Source organism: Engraulis encrasicolus, chromosome 16, assembly GCF_034702125.1.
Source record: "Engraulis encrasicolus isolate BLACKSEA-1 chromosome 16, IST_EnEncr_1.0, whole genome shotgun sequence".
Taxonomy (NCBI): domain Eukaryota; kingdom Metazoa; phylum Chordata; class Actinopteri; order Clupeiformes; family Engraulidae; genus Engraulis; species Engraulis encrasicolus.
The window spans coordinates 39,272,924-39,295,813 of NC_085872.1; the positions used below are offsets into that span (position 1 = coordinate 39,272,924).

A 22,890-nucleotide genomic window follows, 5' to 3' on the forward strand; every position below is an offset into this window, starting at 1 on the left:
ATTAAACATGTATTGTTACCAAAATGAAGTACTTAAAATGACATAATCAGTCAGTAAAAATAGTGCATTGTTTTCAAAGTGTGTGACCTGGGACTGTGAAATACATGAGCCACAGACGCAGAATAAGAGTTACATGCAGAAAGGGCAAGCATGCAAATGTGCACACGCACACGCACACGCACACACACACACACACACACACACACACACACACACACACACACACACACACACACACACACACACACACACACACACACACACACACACACACACACACCAGACACCCCATTGTTTCTGGAGGGAAACTAACCGGTTATCTCAGGAACCATTGTAAACAAAGCCATGGACGAAGCCAAACACAATAGCTGCATACAGTTTCTCTCCCTCTCTCAGTATAGTTTAAGCTTCCTGGACGAAAGAGAGGGGAGTGCATGTGGGAAGAAATGCCTGCTTCCTACAAGGATTGGATTCTTCCACCTCATATGAGTGTTTTGGTGAGAACAGTTTTCTTGGAAGCTGGCGATTTCTATGTCAGACAGTCCCACACAGCCTCCTCAGAATAATACTGTGCTATGTCTGATTTTTTTTTTGACTTCTTTTTAACATGATTGCTTCTCTAGCGTAGGGCAGTCTCTAAAGTGCAACTCCATAAAAGGCAGGCCTTGTCTCTTGGCATCAGCATCACTCGATGGTCGCTATACATCTGACAGCTGAAATGATATCAGGCTAGTTACGATAAAGATATTTATATTTGGTACCGCCTTACATTTTGGGAATTGTGTGTTTGTGCAGTGACAAATATGAAAAATTATGATTCCTCTGGTTTGACACTCATGATAAAAGGTTCCTTTTGGGTGGATTCCAGTCTGACTGCATGTTCACAAGATGTTCTTTTAAGTCTGGCAGCTGTATTTTGTGAAATGGAGGGCCAGATTATTGTGCTATTTGTTTCTGTGAGTCAGCTGTGAAAGAATTAAACTGGTATTGCTAATTAATTGTCTGGGAGAAATGGCATGGCAATTTTCTGTAAAAAAAATATCTTGAAAACAGTTGTGTGTCTGGGCCCTTATTCTATAAATGTGTTTGCTTAGTGTGTCTACTCAGACAGCACATAGAGGTAAGGTGTGACTGAAGACATTGAGAGTGGCTAGGCCCCAAAAGTTTGTTACTCCAGCTAGTGGGTAAATTTCCATTTCATAAGGTTGAGTGATAAATCAGGTCACATTATACCCACCATGTTGGTGTAACAGTGGAAATACTGAAGAGTAAAATTAGTTATTGTGCACTTGTCATTTTGTCCAATTATAGCAGCGCCACTTCAGATTTCGGCAATCATTGTACCTTCTTTTTCAAACACAATCAGAAACCACAGTAATCAGGGATGGATTATGATTCTTGGCCCCTGGGTCAAATGAGAAGAAAAGCCCTCTTCAATGGTTGTAGCTAGTTTACAAAATCATTCAGGGCGTTAGGCCAGATGTGAGTCTTTGGTTTGGGCAATTTTCTCTGAGAATTTTTGAAAATTCAGTCTTTAAAAGTGTGATTTTAATGTAATATGAGAATAATAACACATGGCTCTTTTCCACTGCCGGTTTTCTGGTAGGTCTACAGCTTGACTCAGCTCGACTCGGCTACCACTTTTTGCTTTACGATTGAGATGTTCCGTGCCTATTCGATAAGCCAAAACTGGCGGCTGAGTTACAATAGAGGCCTGGGCTTCAGGGCCCCCTTTTTTCCTTGGGCCTGGGCCTAGTAGGACCATGCAGTAATCTGACCCTGACAGCAATCTCTCACTCAAATGTGGGGGATGTCAGCCCACTAACCTCTTTGTTCGTTTGTTTCATTCTGTGTAGATGTTCCTTCACAAGCCTACTATCATACACATAACATTTACAAGCAGAGGCCACTCGGTCTGCTAACTTGCAGGCTGTTGTTAAACCCCGCAGAGACTATGTTATAATCGTACTGTCACCAAAATTATAATGGCTATGTCTTAATCTGCTACTTACGTCATTTTTTATGTATTTTCATCAAATAGTGAATAGGCCCATCTGCAGTAAGAGGCTACGCCACTAACATTTCCTAGTTCAAAATATTAAGCCTATTTTTCTCTTTGATCAGCTCCTGACAGTTCACTGGCACTTTTTCATGGCCTTTTTAGTGAAACCCTGACAGGATGCAAAGTGGGAGAAAGAGATGGAGAAGGGTTGGTAAATGTCACAGGCCTTCAAACAGTGGACCAATTTAAGGATGGGTGAATTAGTGTGCTGTACCACAGCACCCCTTCACTCCATCATTTTTGAGTTCATCTCAAGTATTAGGTAGTCTGAAAACACGACCATTCACACGTTTGAGTAATTGCTATTTTCTGCTTGAACTCATTGGGCACAGACCTGGACAGGCATAGTGTTTTTGTCACGGCACCCCAGTGAAAGGAGCTAGCCCACCGGTTTGTTTGAAGATCCCCGCTCCCAGGCCATTCACTGGGGTCAGAAGTAATTACAGTGAATTACGGCCTCAACGAAACATGAAACTTCTCTTTAACCACAGTGTCAAGGACCATGTCACAACCTCTGAGACGATAAATATACATGGTTAGCGGTGCTGAATGTGTGCAGTGAGAAACGACAAGGAGGGTCTATACATTGAATTGAATTCTTCAGCTAGAACATGAGGATGAAAAAATTGAAGTGGGGCCGTCCCTGGAGTTTAACGAAAATAAACTGAAGAAACCAAACACGCTTAACTTCTCAATGGACCCTCGATGTGTATAGTGACGGCTCTATACAACAGGTCGTTGGTTTCAGATTCCGAGACAAAGCCAAGAACTTTATCTCTGTGCATCCATCGACTCTTTGTATCTTTTGGCCATGGTCAAGAAAAGGAAGAGCATTTCCAAGCCATTTTGCTATAACGTGCGTAAACATGGTGGTGCAAGCAGTAGTGTTTTCTCACCCTGGGGAGCTGCAGTCATACTATTGCAATCATCTCTCTGTGGTGTGCGTTGATTAGGACTAATAAAATGTGATGAACAGCTACGATAAAGATTTTTTTACTAAGAACACACTGGGAGGCTAGTTATACTTCACTTCATCTTTTTTCTCTCCATGTCTTCCCACCTCTTTCTTTCTTGACACTTAGGAGACAATTTAGGAAGGGAGCTTTTTTTCTATCTTTGGGGGGATCAGTTATCGAGGTAACTGGGCATGCTTCCTGGAATGTCCTACACAGCGGTATTACTTTTCATCATTGACTCCTGGCTGATCACAGACAGTGCTGCTCATGTTTCACATATTCACACAGCATGTGTGAATGTGTGTGTAGATGTACATTTATGAATGTTGATGCAAGTCTGTGTATGCATTCTCACATGCGCTGGTCTGTGTGTGTGTGTGTGGGGGGGTGCTTGTGTGTTTGTGTCTGTGTCTGTGTGTTTGCACATTTATGTGTGTCAATGTAAGTGTGTGCGCATGACTATGCATAGTGTATGTGTGTGTGTGTGTGCGTGTGTGTACGTGTGAAAGACAGGGAGACGGAGAGAAGGAGAGACAGACAGACAGAGAGATGAAGAGACAGACAGACAGAGAGAAGGAGAGACAGACAGACAGACAGGGAGAAGGAGAGAGAGAGAGAGAGAGAGAGAGAGAGACAGTATCTGCCTGCGTGAGTGAGTGAGTGAGTGAGTGAGAGTTCATGCACTGTGTTAGCTACAGACTGAGATCTTTTCATCTGAGCGTCCTGGCAGGGACCCACGAACTGTTCACTGAAGTACTGAGTAAGCAGTGCTGTCTGTTTCAGGCAGAGCACGCTGGCCAGCACTGACAACACTCAGTACAGTACGTGGCTGCAGCTGGCTCTGCCTCACTGTGCTCAGTCAAGTGAGATTACACAAAGGCCATGTTCAAAATAGCTCAGCACAGTGACACTGTATAATGCGACATTACAGCTGTTTGGATGTGAACACGTCACAGAGACATTGTGCATTAGTGACAACATGTACGACAATGTATTCACACGTCAAGGTCAGTAGGCCTGTGAGTCGGTCAGATCAAGCACATTGTTATAGCACTCCAAAATGACTTACTATGTCCCATTTTGCTGCTGGTTATTGTCTAGCACAGTGTTTCTCAAACTTTTTCAGACCAAGGACCACTTTGTCCCCTGCAAAAATGTTCAGGGACCACCAATCAACTGAACTGACAGTTGATGGGTGCTAATTTGACATTGCTCATTTTGGTGCAGATCACTTGCTTTTTATTCACATTACAAGCCTGTCTTATTGAGTTGAAAATATGAAAATGTTACAAATATAGCCCAGAGCTAGCTTGTCTTGGAAAAGTGGAAATCCTGTTGAGGACCACCTGAGCTCTGTCGCGGACCACACTTTGAGAATCACTGGTCTAGCACAACAATTACTGACAGACAGATGTCTCTGAAACGGTACTATTTACTGTGAGATCAAGTGACGCTGGGACCTGAGTCAGGTTTGTACTCAATGCTGACATATACAGCGGAGGGGAGATGACTTTGGGGCAAAGTATGATTCTGTCTTGTCACTCCTCTGGTGCTCTTACTGAGACCATGACAGAGCTCGAAGTATTGTGATGCTGGAAATGTGGGCCTGCCATTTATTTCACCCGCTGTCAGAGATGTATGTTGATTATGTTCAGTCATAACTATTTCAATAGACGTTAACCATGTCTATGACATATAACCTGGCACATATAACCTGGCTCGTTTAAAACTCTTGTGTTCTGCTTTAACTCAACTATGGCTTTATTAAGGTTCCCCTTAATAAAACCATAGGTGATAGTTTATTGCCTAATGAAAGTCTATGTGTTAGGTCATAAATATGCCAAAGTCCTGGCACTCAGAGAGCATGAGGGGGTTCCCCTGAGGTGACTGTGGCGAGCTTCCACAGACACTGAGTGCGTTTATATGCAGTTCATTATCCCGAATATGAGGTAGTATCCCGGTTATGATCAAATTTGGGATAAGGTGTTTATATGCGTACAAATGGTTATATATACCAGTCTACATTCTTGGCCGTTATGGAATTCTCTTCAAATGCGTGTAGCCTGTTTACCAGCAACAGCGTTCTATGGGAAGCCCAGGTATTCGGGATAAGGTGTTTATATGCGGCAGTATCCCGGCTGTCGGAAAACTCCATCTAGCATTTCTCAAAGTCCCGAATAAGGGCTTGTCCGGGATACTGAAGTTGGGAAAAGGTCTTTACGTGTTCAAACTCAAATTCGGGATACTTCATGTCCCGATCATATTGGGGATACTAAACTGCATATAAACGCACTCACTGTGTCCCCTGGTCATTGTTGAGTCATCTCACAAGGTCTTTCCCGTCTCCACAGGACTACCCAGAGCCTGACTTGGAGGAGAGGTTACGGTCCGTGTCCAGCGTGGATGAGCTCATGCGGATTGTTTACCCGAGCTACTGGACCATGCTCAAGTGCCGCTCCAAACGGGGCGCTCGCTACGCTCTCAGGGACCACGTCTCCACGGAGACACGCTCAGACGAGCCACTCACATTTGCGGCAGCTTATATCAACTTCGACATTCTTAAAAGTGAGTAACTTTTCCCCTTGTTTGCCTGCTGTCACATTTTTTTTACAGTAATGATTAAAACATTTCAATGTTTAGAGGAAACCCTGGCCACTCAGTGTAATTTGTTTGTGTTTAGTGGACTTTTGTTACATGAGATGGACATGTATTTGGACAAAATGTTCAACTCGTCGACATCGCGGCCGAGATGTTTTACATCCAGGCTGCTATTTTAAGATGTGTACAATGATTCACGGGAGATCACAATATTTATGTTAAGGTGGTCAAAATATGTCCTGTGAAACGGATAATGACACACATTTATCCATTAGGGAATTAACAAGGTCCATCTGACTTTATAACAATCACTACCATTTTCAAATAATGTTAACATTAGACAGTTATTTGTAACTTTCATAATCAATTCCAAATTTGAGCAAAGGTCTTGCACTATTGTATTTGTTAGATAGATCATTCTCAGGACACATTTTCTGTTGAACTTGTTTGGTCTTTTGAACTCCTTGCCGGTTTTTAATGCATCTTCTATCTTCCTGTCTGATTTTCTCAACATACATCCATACAGGTATTGAGACAGAGTGGAGAAAGACCCTGTGCATGCCACGCGAAGTTTGTTTAGATGTGGGGAAAGAGTTTGGGGCGCCTGCAAACACCTTCTATAAACCCCCCTGCGTGTCTGTCTACAGATGTGGCGGCTGCTGCAACAGCGAGGAGCACCAGTGTATGAACGTCAGCACCTCCTACATCAGCAAGACAGTGAGTCGTGCGTCACATCACACCACACCACTCACACACGACACTGCAGACATGCTGTGTCTGTCTCTTTCTGTGACTTTACAGACACACAAAAACACACAAATGCACAGGCACCCAAAGACACAAACACATTCACGCACAGACGCAGACACACAGACACACGGACTCAGACTCACACACACACACACACACACACACACACACACACACACACACACACACACACACACACACACACACACACACACACACACACACACAGGAATCCCCAAATGGACAGTCACTCAGAGCCTTGCTTTCTCTACTGACATTCTCCAAGACTGATAATTGTGTGTGTATGTGTGCGTCTGCATCTGTGTTTTTGTGTGTGTACGACGTGCATGCGTGCGTATGTGCGTATGTGCGTGGTGCGTGTGTGTATGTGCGTGTGTGTTTGTGTGTCCTTAACAGTTCAACTATGAAAATCATTCAACATGTGAATACAGACATCACATACCACTCTATCCATGAGCGGATATAATGTAGTATGCAAAGCCGTGTGAACAGATATATGCACCATTGGGGTCCTTTTCTCACTTCCTATTGGTCAATATGATAGACCTCGCAGGGGGCGAGTTCAGTTGAGTTCTACATGCATGTTTGTTGAATGGGTTCACCCAAAGTCCTGTTGATTTACAGGGTCAGGCACACAAACACAATCACACACACACACACACACTCACACATGCAAACGTACACACACACACACACACACACACACACACACACACACACACACACACACACACACACACACATACACACACAAACACACACAAACACAAAGCAAATATGACAAATGCAGACGTAGACAAACACACACACACACACACACACACACACACACACACACACACACACACACACACACACACACACACACACACACACACACACACACACACACACACACACACACACACACACACACACACAAACACAAAGCAAATATGACAAATGCAGACGTAGACACACACACACACACACACACACACACACACACACACACTCACACACACACACACACACACACACACACACACACACACACACACACACACACACACACACACACACACACACAGAGGCTCCATGGTGGGACAGCGTGGCGAGGTCACGTCTCTGAGTTATTACCCAGCAGGCATTTCCTAATTGGCGTCCCTCTTTTGGGTGGGCTGTGACCCCAGGGGGCCAGCCCTAGGTCCCCCTCCATGCTCCCCGGGTGATTTAGAGAACACGGCGCCCCTGCTGCCGACACCAGGGCCGCTGGCAGCTTTGGCTGGGCCCAGGACAAAGTCATCTGAAAGGCCCCCCCATCCAATACATACAATGTAATGGGGACCCAATTTTGACCACAACCCCCTCCCCCCCCTTTCTACCTGGGCCCGGGATAACTGACCCCTTTGACCCCCCCTGTCAGCTTCCCGGTCTGCCAACACATAAGGCCTTGCTATACACTGCACAGGAAACACTCCCCTGGTCAAGGTCTCCACGTCCACGTTGACATTGTTGGCTTTTGTCCGTCTGATCCGGGGTCGGATTTTACTTACCGAAATCTCCTCTCTCCTCTCTCGCCTGTGCAAAGGTCGCTTGCATGTGTGTGAACTGTGCAACAATGGGGGAATTTGATGTGTGGCTGGCTTTGCATATGTTACAAGTCCCGCTACCCCTCATTATATTTATCTATTATATTTACGTGTATGTATGTATAACATTTATTATTTACAATATTGCCCATAGTCTCTAGAATCGCTCATGTCTTCCAGTGACTTATTGTATGTAGTTGTTTTTTTTTTTTAACCTAGTTTTTCCTCAAGGGTATTGTGGACCAAAGGTTCTGTTTTCTATTTGCTTGAGACATAGGATAAATATACATCATAAACTAAACACACAGAAAACACAGATGCCCTGTGAGATATCACTCATTCTTGTAACTCTAGACAACGTTCCTGCTCAGCACTCGATCTGCATTGATAAAACATATGGACTACATCAAACTTTTTTTCAAACTTTTTTTTCAAAATCGCCTTTTCCATGAACAAGGTCGCTAATGTTGTGAGATGCATTGCCAAGGACAAAATGAAGAGACAGGAAAGTTTATTCCTTATAGAATACATGCAAGTTTATGCAGCTTCAGCAAAAAAAAAAATGTTCACACACACACATACACACACACACACACACACACACACACACACACACACACACACACACACACACACACAAATATATACATCTACTGTATGTATTCATTCAATAAACAATTCCTTGACAGACACCTTGCTAAAACTTGCGCCCATGTTGGTTCATCTTCTCAGCAGCCTCCCTCTCTGCAACACTCCGCAACAAATGTGCCCATAATTTATGTTACCTGTCCAGCCATTTGACCGTGTTCTTCAGCACGTCTAGCCAGTCACATTCAGATTTACTAGGTCAGTTTTATTGCTCCCCTGAGCCCTGTCTCAGCAGGAGGATGAGCGCGCCACAGTGGGCTGGCTGTAAATGTCAGCCTAAAAAAAACACTTTTTTGCTGTTGTTCTTTTTTCTCTCTCTCACCTTACTGCCCCTTGTTGGTGACAGCGAGCTGAAATTATATTTGAAAAAATAAACACAGCAGTGCGACAAAATCACAAACAATCCAACAAACAACTAGCTCTGCTGGGTAACTTAGCTCTCTCTCGGTCATTATGTAGCCATTATGCACCATTGTGCATTCGTATTTCCACCAATGCACCCAGACGCCTCCTTTGGGGCCCTTGCCTTTGATAGCCAGAGTTTGTTTGCTTTTCTATTGTTCTTGATTAGCGGTAGGTGTAAAGTATAGCAGCTGTCAATGAGGGCAGCCGCGGGGGCTGTGTAAGCTACTGTATAGTGTGAGTGAGCAGATCTGATCTGATGGAGGCCATCCTGAGAAAATCTGGCCCGTCGCCTTTTCATCTGTGGAGCAGTGCACAACGAGGGCGTTGTCCATAGATGGCTGTGTGATTAGAGACTTGTGACGCACCTTGTGCGTAAATGTTGGCTGGTGGGTACTGGCATAGAGAAATAGAGAAAAGAAGGAAGAGAGGGGGAGGGAGGGCAGAGGAGAGAGAGAGAGAGAGAGAGAGAGAGAGAGAGAGAGAGAGAGAGAGAGAGAGAGAGAGAGAGAGTGCGAGAGAGAGATGAACAGAAAGACTCCATGATTTGCTCACCCTCACCTGGTTGAAATAACATATAGCGAATATGGAACTGCAATACTAGGTAAATTCCAGACTCTCAGAAAGTGTATGCATACTCAATCACATGCCAGCTGAACAGCATTCTTTGCCTACTACACACACACACACACACACACACACACACACACACACACACACACACACACACACACACACACACACACACACACACACACACACACACACACACACAAATAAACACACCCACACACAATGCCCATTGACATGAAGGTGTTTTGAGACATAAAGAGCTGGACTGAGCAGGGTTGCCAGATGAGGCTGATGATTTCCAGCCCAAAAAATGTTCAAAACCCCCTTAGACGCACAATCCCTCACAAGGCCATCCTTAGCAGCCCAATTGGGGGGGAAACAGCCCAATCTGGCAACCCTGGGACTGAGACAAAAGTGTGCCAAGGTCTTTTGGGCTAAATACTAAATCCACAATCCCTGTCGTGCCAACGCATGCATGCCAAGCCATGTGAGGTGGCCACAAGACTGTGCTGCCACAGTACAGGGTCCACCCGGACAAGGTGCTGCAGGCCAACGGCAAAATCTCTGCCTCTAACTATAGGAGCCTTTTCTTCACAGTAAATTCTGCAGTGCTCATTTAACACTTAGAGAGTTGATTTGACATCATTTGGACTTAAATGAACTCTATAAGTTTTGAATTAACACCGCAACAGTTACTGTGTTCGACTGTGACACAGCTCAGGCAAGTTGTGCTCAGTTCCTTGCCCTAAGGGTTTTCTGGGGTCACCACATACAGTATGCATCACATATTTTTCACCGGGGGTTGGTAACATTTTAAATTGAAGGCAGATATTTTGAGTCAGCGAGAGGGGATATTTATATACAATGACTCATCGGGTATTGTTGCACAGCACATTCCTTCTTGGTCTTGTCTGTAATGAATGACTGATTGGGTTTCTAATGAGCCTCAGTGTTGAAAGCATAATTCACCAGCACGGAAAACAATCTGCTGGAATCTTTTCTACTTTGTGTGATTTTTAAAATTTAAACATAATGAGAGCAGGAAGAAAAAAAATAAAATTTAGTTATATGTGATGAAATGTTGCCAGCTCCGTCTCTGTAGAGGGGAGCCATTTTGAAGTTAAGATAACCTGTCAGTGCAGTGCTAATGAATGCAGATGACACATGCTCTACCAGCGCAAGCCTCTCATCACCACAGCATATGCACGCATGGTGACCCGCCACAGGCAAATTAAACCGGCCGACCGCTCCCAATCTCTCTGCCGAGCAGTTTTCCAGTCTTCCCCCCCATGCGGAAGTCTACAATGCTTGACATCATCGGCAAATTAAAGCAAGCCTGCTGTATTTATCTCTGTTTGTGCGTGCGTGTAAAAACAAATGCTTTGGTTAGCACGTTTGGCCACCGTTGTGTTTTCCAAACAGGCCTGCTAGGAGCTGCGGCTAAGTGTTTGTATACACGGTGGTTTTTCGAGAGGGCCTTGTGAGTTTGCAGTTTCACAACATCTAGTGCTTAGGCCCTCTTATCGTTGTGGGTTTTGGATGCAATCTGTATCCCACAAGTCAGTCGTATTAGCTCGCTGTACTGTAGTGCAGGATAGAAACAACAACAAAAGCATGGAGACTCTGTTGAACTATTATGTGTGGTTTGGTTGATAAGGGAAAAAAGTGTTTTGCAATGAATGTGATCATTGAAGAATGTGTACTTTTGTTTTCCTTTTGTAACTCTCTATCTCCTTCTTTCTTTTCTTCCCCCAGCTGTTTGAAATCACAGTGCCGATTAAACAAGGTACAAAGCCAGTGACCATCAGCTTTGCCAATCACACAATGTGCCGATGCCTGTCAAAGTTGGACGTTTACAGACAAGTGCATTCCATCATTCGGCGGGCAATTCCAGAGTAAGTGTTACCTTTATTGTGCCTGCTGCTGTGTTTCTTGTGCATATCTGCTGCTTCGGATACTACGATCCTTTTTTTGCCATTCCACAAGCATCCCACAAGTATCACCTTGGTGCATGCACACAGTTTCAACAGCTCATAAAGCAATTCTGATCTAATGCCTGTAAGGACTGGGCAGAGGAAAAGCATGACAAAACACACTGAGCAACTGAATACACTCAACAAGGGATTCTGACCACACATCAAACTTGTGGTCAGTACACACATCGAACAACCAAATAGGCTGGCCTGAGTTTCAAGACCCTGACCCAAGAAAAGCCTGTTTCTCTCCAAAATCACCCGTTTTAAATTTCCCAGTTACCCCTGAATCCTCCCATTCCCAGGGCTGCGTGTGTTTCTTGGATGCATCGGAGGTCAATGGCATACAGTAGCTTAGTAGTGATATTCAAATATCTATTTGAAGATATGAAGCCAACACCTTTTTTTCCTGTCCTGCGGGAGGACTTCCCGGGTAGTGTGTTGATGTGATGCCGTATGCAGAGGCGGACTTTCCATTAGGCAAACCTAGGCAATTGCCTAGGGCCCCGGCCAAATTTGTCCTCCAAAGAGGCCCCAACTGTCACAACAGTCGCAGCAAACACCAAAAAATGCAGGTTTGATCTTAATGTGTCACTTTATGTAAGAAAGTAATCAAAGATCTGTGAGACAAAACACTTGAATAGCACCAAAACACAGAATTTTATGTCTATATAATGACATTTGAGGGCCCCATCTTTATATTTCGCCTAGGGCCCCAAAACGGCTAGATCCGCCCCTGTCCGTATGTACAACAGGAATTCCCTCTCAGGGACAATGAAGGGTGTTGATGAACTGAGCATCCTGCATACAGCACGGATTGATGAACTGTGCTTTAGTCATTAGAGGTGGTGGAGGCAGAAGCAGAGGAACATTGTGCATTGTGTGTTTGTGTGTTTATAGCCACAGAGTTATGGTGGGTTGATTCAGGGTTTTTTTCCCCCTCTTTCTTTTGCTGCGGCTCTATCTCTCTCACACGCACACACACACACACACACACACACACACACACACACACACACACACACACACACACACACACACACACACACACACACACACACGTGCACACACACACACACACAAAGTGCAGGCTCAGTCACTACTGCCAAATAGGAAGGAACAGCCCAGAAGTCTAATCCTTTACACTCTGTCTTGGAGTAACTGTTTATGTGCAATGAGTAGCCGTTTCCTTGCCCATTCTCACTTCAGTGCTCAATGCGTGTGTCCTTCTGTTTCTGGGCAACGGGGACACCACAACACATGCACACAGGGATTGTGATTTTATGACGCATAAACATGCTGTACACAACCATACACATACACATAGGCTACACATACACATAGGCTACACATACACACATGCACATGCACATGCACATACACATACTGTAAACATACACGGTAACACTTTATTTTAGGGATCTATTAGCACTAATACATACAATGTTAATGCCTGCATTAACTTGTAAGGCATGTACTAAGCAAACGCTAAGGCCTTCTAGGTCCTTACTAAGGTTAAATTGGTAATAAATCCCTTATTGTGCATGAACAAGACCTTTGTGAATACATGCCTAACAAATGTTTGATTTTGCTTTGTACATGCCTTATACGTTACTTATACAGGCACATTGTATGTATTAGTGCTAATAGATGTATCCCTAAAATAAAGTGTCACCACATACACATACTGTACAAATGCACACATTTGCACACAATTTGGTCCATGAATATACATCATGTTACCTGACAGCTTCCAGCAGTTCATACAGCATGTGCATTCGAATGTACTGTATGTATGGTGATGGGGGGTATCTCCAACAGGGGTGTTTACGTGCAGTACTTCTTCCATAACCAAAGTCCGAGCAGCAAACACTTGCAGAAGCCCCCCTTGAATCTAAGCATAGAGACGTTTACCCAAACAGCTAAAGCATCGAGTCCTGTCAGCAAAATAGTCGCCGTCCAGACCCTTAGCTAAATGGGTTTGTGAGAATCACACAGTAAACTGTTACAAAAAGATGATCGTGAGGTCATGACAGAGAGCCTGAGGGAGGGGGGCATCCTTTGGGTGCAGAGGCATAACCTATGATGTGTGTGCAATATCGATTACAGCTCAGAGATGTGTTTTGAATGCCGAGGGAGAAACACTTCTTGAAAAAACACAGTGCATTGCAGTCAAGCACTGCTCAGAGCACATATCTGCCATATGCCATGCATTTCAGTAAGACAGCGCCTGACAATATTATGAAATATCAATCTGTTTCATATCAAGTGTGGCCACATTCGCATCCAGCCATGGCTTTTTCTTTCGCATCCCTGTGTCTGCTCTTTGCAGCGGGATGTGTTGAGTCAATGTTTACCGCCGGTTATTAGCGGTTATTTTGGCCGTTCACGACACGTGCCAGCATGCCTGGACGTGACTCATCTCATACACATCACGAAGCCTCCAAAAGTTGTCATCGGATGCAATAAACAAACCCTCTAAAAGCACCACCAAATAACAACAATCGCCACACACACAAAAAACGGAAAAATTAAAAAAACTTGGACGGGTTACGGACTGTGTCACAAAGGAGTCCCCTGCAGTGGTGAGGACAGAGCGATGAGACGAGGCCAGTCAGCAGTGCGATGGTTCCCAGATGGTCCTGTTGAGAGAGGGCCAGGGTGATTACAGCATCGCTTAGAGATCCGCAGCAGACATCAGACAGCCTAGAGACAGCCATCTGACATGGCTCTACCATCTGGGGCTCTGGCAAAATAAGAAACTGAACAGCTCCGTGAGGGATGGTATTTACAGGTAGCCCCTTAATGCATGCCGTACCTCCTGTGGCATGCTGTAATAGACATTGAAAGTTAACTACTATAGTACTACACTACTATGACAGTGCACAGGGCCTTTAGTAATACATTACGACTTGGTCATTGCCATTCTGGTAACAGCTAATTTATAATGCTGTGTCTTAAGGGGTTAAGGTGTTCTCTCCCTCCTCCCACCTCTTCATTTGTTGTCCTTTTTGAATTGCTGTGTCTGCTTTGCATTTTCGGTTTCTACTCTTGCATGACTTCGTGGTAGCCTATACGGATTGCGTAAGGTCTTTCCTTTTTCTCACTTCACTGTATCAATATTCCTTGAGGTTAAGATTTACACATGTAGTGTTTATCTTTTTTTCCAAAGCGTTTCGTTAGCACCCTTGTCATTTTGAGGCTGTCTGTGACACTCGAGTGCACCTTTCGGTTACATGAGTTTATGACTCGGCACCGGTGGGAGCGGGGCAATGATGAACGACTTGGTTTCAAACCTCCATTAGTCTTGTTCATCACTGATCCCCATTTGGTGGGGTAGAGTGCCGTGCTAGGTTGAGACGGAAAGGGGGCCTGTTTGATATTTATTTCATATTTCTGCATCACATTTTCCCCTCCCAGACTGTCTCCTGTCATAGTGATTTGCAATAACAGGAGTGAGGGGGTCTCAGCAACATCTCTCTGCGAGAGCTCGCGTAGCCAGTCCTCACTTAAGACAAAGCAGATGTGTTCCTATACTCGGAACAACACAGTGAAACCAGCCCCCTTTTTAAAATTGTGTTTTTCTTTGGTCGACACTCACACTGGCTTCATTCCTCTCTTGCTCGCTTTTCTGCGCACCGTTGGAGAGAGAGAGTCACAGAAGTGGGCCTATCGTGCTTTTTTTTTTACTCCAAGAAGTCCATGAATCAGGGTCTGAAAATCCCTGCAGGCTGCTTTGCATATGCAACCATAGTTTCTGAAATGTAGCCTGGAACCCATTTTTACGAGATTTGCTGGACAATCTACAAGAGTCGAGACCTTAACTGTAATAGCTGCCTTTTTGATTGTGCTGGAAGTGCATCACTCACTGTGTAACTTGAACAATTTGGGCAAAGGCCTCGATAGCTCCAGATATATTACACTACTCAATGAGACAGTGGCACTTACGGAGAGACCGAGGAGCACAGTGTTCTAAGCCTATGGACTTTCATTTATTTTCATTAGGCGCCTTGTATGAGTTGGAAGAGGTTGTATTTCATAGAAAAATTACTTCATCACTCAGTGATTGTCTTATTGTGTGTGTCAACACGCAATTTGACCACTATTACTTGATTTGGCATCAGTTTTCAACTTATTTGACATTTAGTACCTATTGTTGGTAGATGTTTATGACTGGTGATGCAATCCAAGAAAGTGTTTGTGGCTGTGGTTAAATGAAGACAACATAATCACAGACAGTGTCAAAACACAATACCTTAGAGATATTTATCCAAGCCGTGCCCACATGGGTAAGCCGTTAGCGTGCCTGGGATGTTGGCCTCTGACCACAGTGTAACAACCTAATATATCACAAACAGTTGCTTACTACAAACTGTTACATTGAGTATTACCTGTATATGAATCCGGATGAACACTTTCAGCCTTTACAGAGAGTCGAGCAGTAGTTTAGGTATTAATTTAAATCTCTGACTTCATCATACTGATTAGATGTGATTGTTAATTTATGCCTCAACGAAGCAGGACAGCAGAGTAGACTTGTCACCTCTCAGTGTAGGTGTATACCATACCGTGATCACTCTCAGGGAAAAATCTGCCCTCATATAAACTCAACCATTTGATTACAGCATGGTAACTCCTGCCAGACACTTAACAGGGTGGTCCACATCAGCAAGGACTGCTGAAGTGCCAGTGGAATTACACACACACACACACACACACACACACACACACACACACACACACACACACACACACACACACACACACACACACATAGACACGCACGCATGTTCGCACGTACGTACGCACGCACGCAAGCAAACACACATGCGCATTGAAACACACACACACACACACACACACACACACACACACACACACACACACACACACACACACACACACACACACACACACACACACACACATATACATGCACGCATATTCGCACGTACCGTACGTACGCACGCACGCAAGCAAACACACATGCGCATTGAAACACACACACACACACACACACACACACACACACACACACACACACACACACACACACACACACACACACACACAGAAATTGAAAGTATGATGTATAGAAATGGGAAGTGTCATTAACTCATGCACACGCACATGTGCAGATATGCTTTGACCTTCATTTCCCCCTCAGGTTCTCAAGCTGATGATGCTAATATGCATGCGATGGCTCATGAAAGGCCATGGTCTCCCACTGGAAAAAAAGAAGTTGAGAACAAATAGAGAAGGCTGGAGGCAGGAGCTCTCATAGCCTCTAGTATTTAGAAATCCCAAAAAGTCTCACGCTGAGTAAAAAAGCGATTCACTTTGAGGATAACAGTCGGCCATTATCTTGAACTGAGCGTTCCGTCTGTTACCCAAGATGCATTATGCCTCCATCAAGCCTCCACTGCAGACTCTAGCTGGAAGGCATTTGACCCGGCATAAAGAGGGGGTAAAAATGGGCTGCAACTGAAACCATTGTGTATGTGCATTGTAAACATGGCTTCTTTGGCTTGAATCAGATCTGCGTTGTTAGTGAGAGTGCAACTGAACATATTTTCAAAGCCCCTCTGGCAAATTTGGAACAATGTCTTATTTCCTAGTTCTGGTCTGTATCTGAAATATGCTAATTTGTACCCCAAGGAAGGTAAGACTTCAAATGACAGATGACCTTCCCGACCAAACCCCAAGCTGTGTGTTTTTTTAATTAGTTAGATAAGGCCTCTATCCCAACTATTGGTTAGAGTTTCTTTATACGTACAAATGCAGAGCTTGCTAAATTGTTGTGTTGTGAGGTGTTGTGTTTTTTGTCTTGTGTTGTGTTGTGTTTTTTGTGTTGTGTGTTGTGTTGTGTTGTGTTGTGTTTTTTTGTGTTGTGTTGTGTTGTGTTGTGTTGTGTTGTGCTGTGTTGTGTTGTGTTTTTTGTGTTCTGTGCTGTGCTGTGTTGTGTTGTGTTGTGTTGTGTTGTGCTGTGCTTCTCTCTGTTATTGACCCATAAACCCATAAATCAAAACTCTGAGTGATCCTGAATGTCACCAGGCCCATCAGTTACTATACAGACACCTCGTCTGTCTGATCACACATGTCTGTTTCGCGTTATGGGGGGAGTGGCTTCACATGTAACTTGTCTTCCTCAAATAAGGGAATATGTCAAGACGTTTTTCCTTTTTTAAACGTTTTAAGCCAAGTAGGCAGGGATGCATTGTCTATCATAGCCACTGGAACTACATATATGGTAATTGAAAACATATTGGCAATTCTTCACATTTGCAGCTTACTGCTGCTAAACCGTGTTGGAATGTTGGCAATTTGTTTTCTTCCATGATAGAGATTGTCCAGCGGTCTGGTTCTGCTTTTATAACAACCATAATCTTTAATTATACTCACATCTCCGCAGCACTCCAATCCTGAATTGAAGCGCAATTGCTTTGTAGCCTACCATAGTGTTTTCAATGAGGCACAAGTGCTTTCAGGCTTGAGAGCGCTTTTGTTGTCAGCACAAGAGTACAAACACCTCTGTGAAGGGGGAGCACCACATAAACACACATGCACACACACACACACACACACACACACACACACACACACACACACACACACACACACACACACACACACACACACACACACACACACACACACACACACACACACACATACATTGCGCTCACAAAATACGGTTAACAGTGTTTCTGCCACAAACACGCACACACACACACACACACACGCACACACACACACACACACGCACACACGTGCTGGGTCGAAAAAAGTGCAAGCATTCTGGAGTTGCAAGCATTTCCAGAACACACACACACTACACTTCACCTCCCTTTCTAGGCTCAGCACACCCCACCCTCCTCACCTCTCCTCACCAACACTCCCATGACAGAACATAGCACCAGTGTCACTTGGGAGACTTGGGAGGGTCGAGATAAGTGTAGAAGAGGGCAGCCAGCCACACTCATGGCTCCGTTTCCCCCCCCCCCCCCAGGGGACGTCCCTGGAGCCTGTGGATCGGCTAATGCCCTCACCATGCAGTGACCTCACCTTTAACCCTGACAACAACAAAGGCGGCGAACAGGCAGGACTCAGGTGGTAAACCTAGCGGCTACATCCGTCCTGTCTCTCAGTGGGCCGCGTTTCCTGTACAGTGTGGAGGGCAAAGCTCACGTCTCAAGCAGCAGCAGCAGCCGCAGCAGCAGCCTTGTGGTGCAAAGCAGGCGCTGAGCAAAGCAGGCCCGAGGCGAGGCGAGGCGAGGCGAGGCAGGACATGATGGAGGTGTGGAGAAGGTGGAGGGAGAGGGACGTCAGCTCAGCTCAAAGATCTTCAGTTGCTACGTGGCAGCAGAGAGAAGCAGCATTGCTGCATTGTGGGAAAATGAGTGACGGGAACGACAGAGCCAGGAGTTGCTCAGAGAGAAGGGAGAGAGAACAGAATGTGAAAGAAAGAGAAAAGAATGAACAGAGAGAAAGAGAGAGAGAGAGAGAGAGAGAAGAAAGGAGGGGGAGAGAGGGTGAGGTCATAAATCACCAGCAGAATGGGAAAGACCTGCTCTTTCGTTCGTTTCCACAAGGAAACTGCCCACCTTTTCCCTTCCACCCCTCCCCGCCTTTCTTTGAGAAAATCACAGTCAGGTCTCTGAGGGCTTTGCTCATGATTGGCATTTCCTCAGGATAGAGCCTGCGCAAGAGGATATAGCCAGAGGCCCATGTCTACTGTAGATTTAAGCGGGCCCGGCGACCCGCGCTGCCGCTGCTGCTTACACAAGGTGAATGTGGTGCAACAGAGCCTAACTGAGCTGTGGAGGGATTTCAGGCTGGCTGCAATGGAATTTGCGTGTGTGTGTGTGCGTGTGTGTGCGTGTGTGTGTGTGTGTGTGTGTGTGTGAGACAGAGTGTGTGACAGTGTGTGTGTGTGACAGTGTGTGTGTGTGTGTGTGTGTGTGTGTGTGTGTGTGTGTGTGTGTGTGTGTGTGTGTGTGTGTGTGTGTGTGTGTGTGTGTGTGTGTGTGTGTGTGTGTGTGCGTGTGTGTGTGTGTGTGTGTGTGTGTATGTGTGAGACAGAGTGTGTGACAGTGTGTGTGTGTGTGTGTGTGACAATGGGTGTGTGTGTGTGTGTGTGTGTGTGTGTGTGTGTGTGTGTGTGTGTGTGAGAGAGAGAGAGAGAGAGAGAGAGAGAGAGAGAGAGAGAGAGAGCATCTTTGTGAGTGTGTACATTATACACACACACTCACAGGGATGAGTGTTCCCTGTGCTCCCCTGTTATCTGTGCACCTAAACAGCGTGTCGATGTCGGTGACAGGAAGTCATAGCTCAGACCCCTGTCTCCTTGTCTGAGCGACAGACTCAAGAGATGAAGCTGTAATTAATTTTAGACAAATATGTTTTCATTACTGTAAACCCCTCACCCCAACAGATCTTCCATGACGGCTCCCGAGGTGATTTCCACAGCTCCCTCTCTCTGCCCTGTCTAGTTCTCTTACTCTCGGTCTCTCTCTCTCTCTCTTCATAACAACCTACAACTATCCTGATCATGCAAACACACACAGACACACACACGCACGCACGCACGCACACACACACACACACACACACACACACATGCAAGTGTGCAGGCACGCACACAAGGTCTGTCTCTGTCTCTATCTCGGTTTCTCTCTTTCTCTCTCCCCATGACCGTATCCCATCCAACTCTTCTGTGGAAGCATATCAAATATAGCTCTGCTCTCACTATCTCTTTCCATTGCCCCCATCCCCCCACAACTACCCCGCTTTTTCTTTGGCTGTAATGAATGTGGTTTGGCAGAGAGGAGGCAGACTGTGGAATAATACCTAATATCTCATCCCTCATTTGAGGGAAAAGTAAAGAGGCGAGTCATCAGGAGAATACGGCCTGGAAGAGATGGATAACAATAACTTAATCTTTTTAAGCAACAAGTTTCGGTGGTGAATTAATGTCTCGCACATTTAGGCTTGATTGTGTTTTGCCGCATTACACGGTAGATATTACTCTCTTTGCCTCAATGGGCCACAGCTTAATATCTTAAACAGATGATAATCGGCCCCCTTAACTTTCATGGCGATTTATAGCTGCCGCCAGCCAGGGCCACTGACAGCTTTGGCCGGGCCTAGGACAAAGTCACCTGAAAGGGCCCCCCAGCCCAATAGATACAATTGATGAGGACCCAATTCTGGGCCCGGGACACTGTCCCCTTTGTCTCCTCCTGTTGGCCCCGCTGGCTGCAGCACTGATAGGTTGTCCAGCATAATGCATCAGTACCATACAGCACTATAGGAAATGTGTAAGTAAAATTCATAGCCACTTCAATCCCTCATTTAATGTCAGCCATGCATTACATTGCACATAGTGTTTCTCTCTGTCTTCTCTCTCTTCCTTTTTAGAACTCAAAAAAACACCACACATGGGCCTACATTTCTATGAACTGTAGAAATACAACTCTTGTTTTTGTGTTAACGGAAGCCAGAATAAAGTTTGTCTTGGTCCTTTGCTGAGCTACAGTATGTTTGCCCAGAGGCTGCGGGAGCGGTAGTGCTGAACCTGCTGTGTGATAGATCAGTGCAAAAGGAACTGATATTGATAAAGCCATTCAGGTCATGTGGCGCTAACATGACCTAATCACGAGGCTGGGGCCAGTCCAAACCATCAGATGCAGTCTGAGAGAAAAGAAACAGAGCTGCAACTGGCCTGCGAAACCAAGGCTCTGGGGGTAAACAAACAGCACTTGAGCCATATTACATAGTATGTGGCGTAGTGTGGTGTAGTGTGTGTGAGAGAGAGATGCTTTACGTGTGTGAACTGCTTTTCTAAGAGACCACAAAAACATTTAGCACCACTTTTAAGAGAACAAATTAGCACTATTAAATACCTAATGGGTCAGACAAGGTGAAAAAAACCCTCTGATGTATTCTCTGGCAAAGCCACAGTTAGTCACTCCAGTGCTGTTTCACACAGCGTCAGACCCAGGGCTGGCCCGAGGCATAAGCGAACTATGCGATGGCTTAGGGCCTCCACACCACCAGGGCCCTGAACTCTACCATTTTCCCAAGTCATATATTTCTTTCTCATGTCCCACTTACTACCACAGTGGAAACAGGAGCCATTATACCTACGTATATCGGGGTCACCTCAATGACGGTGGGTACCATTTTTCATGTGGGCCTACCAATTTTAAATGAAAAAACCCTACAATGAACGCAGAACATAAGAAAGAGTAATAGTTACCTCCACCAAGGAGGTTATGTTTTTTTTTAAGTGAAACTAAGATATTCCTTCATGATAAATGGCTTTCTGTTTGAGACATTTTGCTCCAAGAAGTGCAGTGCATGATTGATACACGGCCTACAGACAGTCTACCTACAGTCCCAGGAAAAAGTTTGTACACCCTTTGAAATTTCTTACATTTCTGTCAAAATTGATCATAAAACATGGTCTGATCTTCCCGGAAATCTCAAGAAGGAACAATCAGAGTCTGCTTTAATTAATTCCACCCAAACATTTACATGTTATCAATTTTTTATTGGTCATAAGGCCATAACATTCACAGGATAGCAGGGCGTAAGTAAGTACACCCTTGCATTAAGTAGGTTTTAACCCTCAGTTAGTTTCAATATCATCAACCAGACTTGTCCTGTAGTTGCAGATCAGATTAACAAAACAATCTGTTTGTATCTTGTCTCCCTCTTCTTTAGAGAACTGTCTCTCGTCAGCAAGGTTTGTGGGATGTCTGGAGTGCATAGCTTTCTTGACTTCATGCCATATAATCTCAATTGTTTTTTGTTAGGGCTTTGACTGGGCTATTACACAATGTGTATTTCATTATTATGAAGCCATTCTAAAGTCGATTTGCTTCTAAAGTATGGGCTGAGGTCACATTTCAGGACCCATACTCTTGTGTGCTTCAACTGTGTGACAGACTTCCTCACATTTCTTCTGTAAAATATCACAATAAACTTGAGTTCATTGTTCCACTGATAATAGCAAACTGTCAAGGGCCTGAGGCAGCAAGGTAGCCGCATATAATGATGCTCCCGCCACCATACTCAGAAGAGGAGATGTAACCAAGAATAGCTAAAAATGGGATTCATTCTGCCAATCTAAAATTAATGGGGTTTCTGTCCAAAAAAATATTGCTGCACCTTTGAGGTTTACGAAAAAGCATTTATATGCTTCATAGAATTACTGCAAAATATTCTGTAGACCAACGTTGAAACCAAAGTTGAATTGTTCAGGGGAACACACAATGTCATGTTTGGAGGAGAACTGGAGAACCACACCTTCACCAAAACATCATCTCCAC

General features: G+C 44.7%; 1 protein-coding gene across 1 annotated transcript in view; it reads left to right on the forward strand.

Annotated features, from left to right (window-relative positions):
• vegfc (vascular endothelial growth factor c) overlaps positions 1-22,890 on the forward strand; it is a 42,811-nt gene that overhangs the window by 11,033 nt on the left and 8,888 nt on the right. The window contains exons 2-4 of the mRNA XM_063219573.1: positions 5,370-5,583; positions 6,143-6,333; positions 11,337-11,476. Of these exons, the coding sequence (XP_063075643.1) occupies positions 5,370-5,583; positions 6,143-6,333; positions 11,337-11,476 (545 nt within the window). The remainder of the gene's footprint in view (positions 1-5,369; positions 5,584-6,142; positions 6,334-11,336; positions 11,477-22,890) is intronic.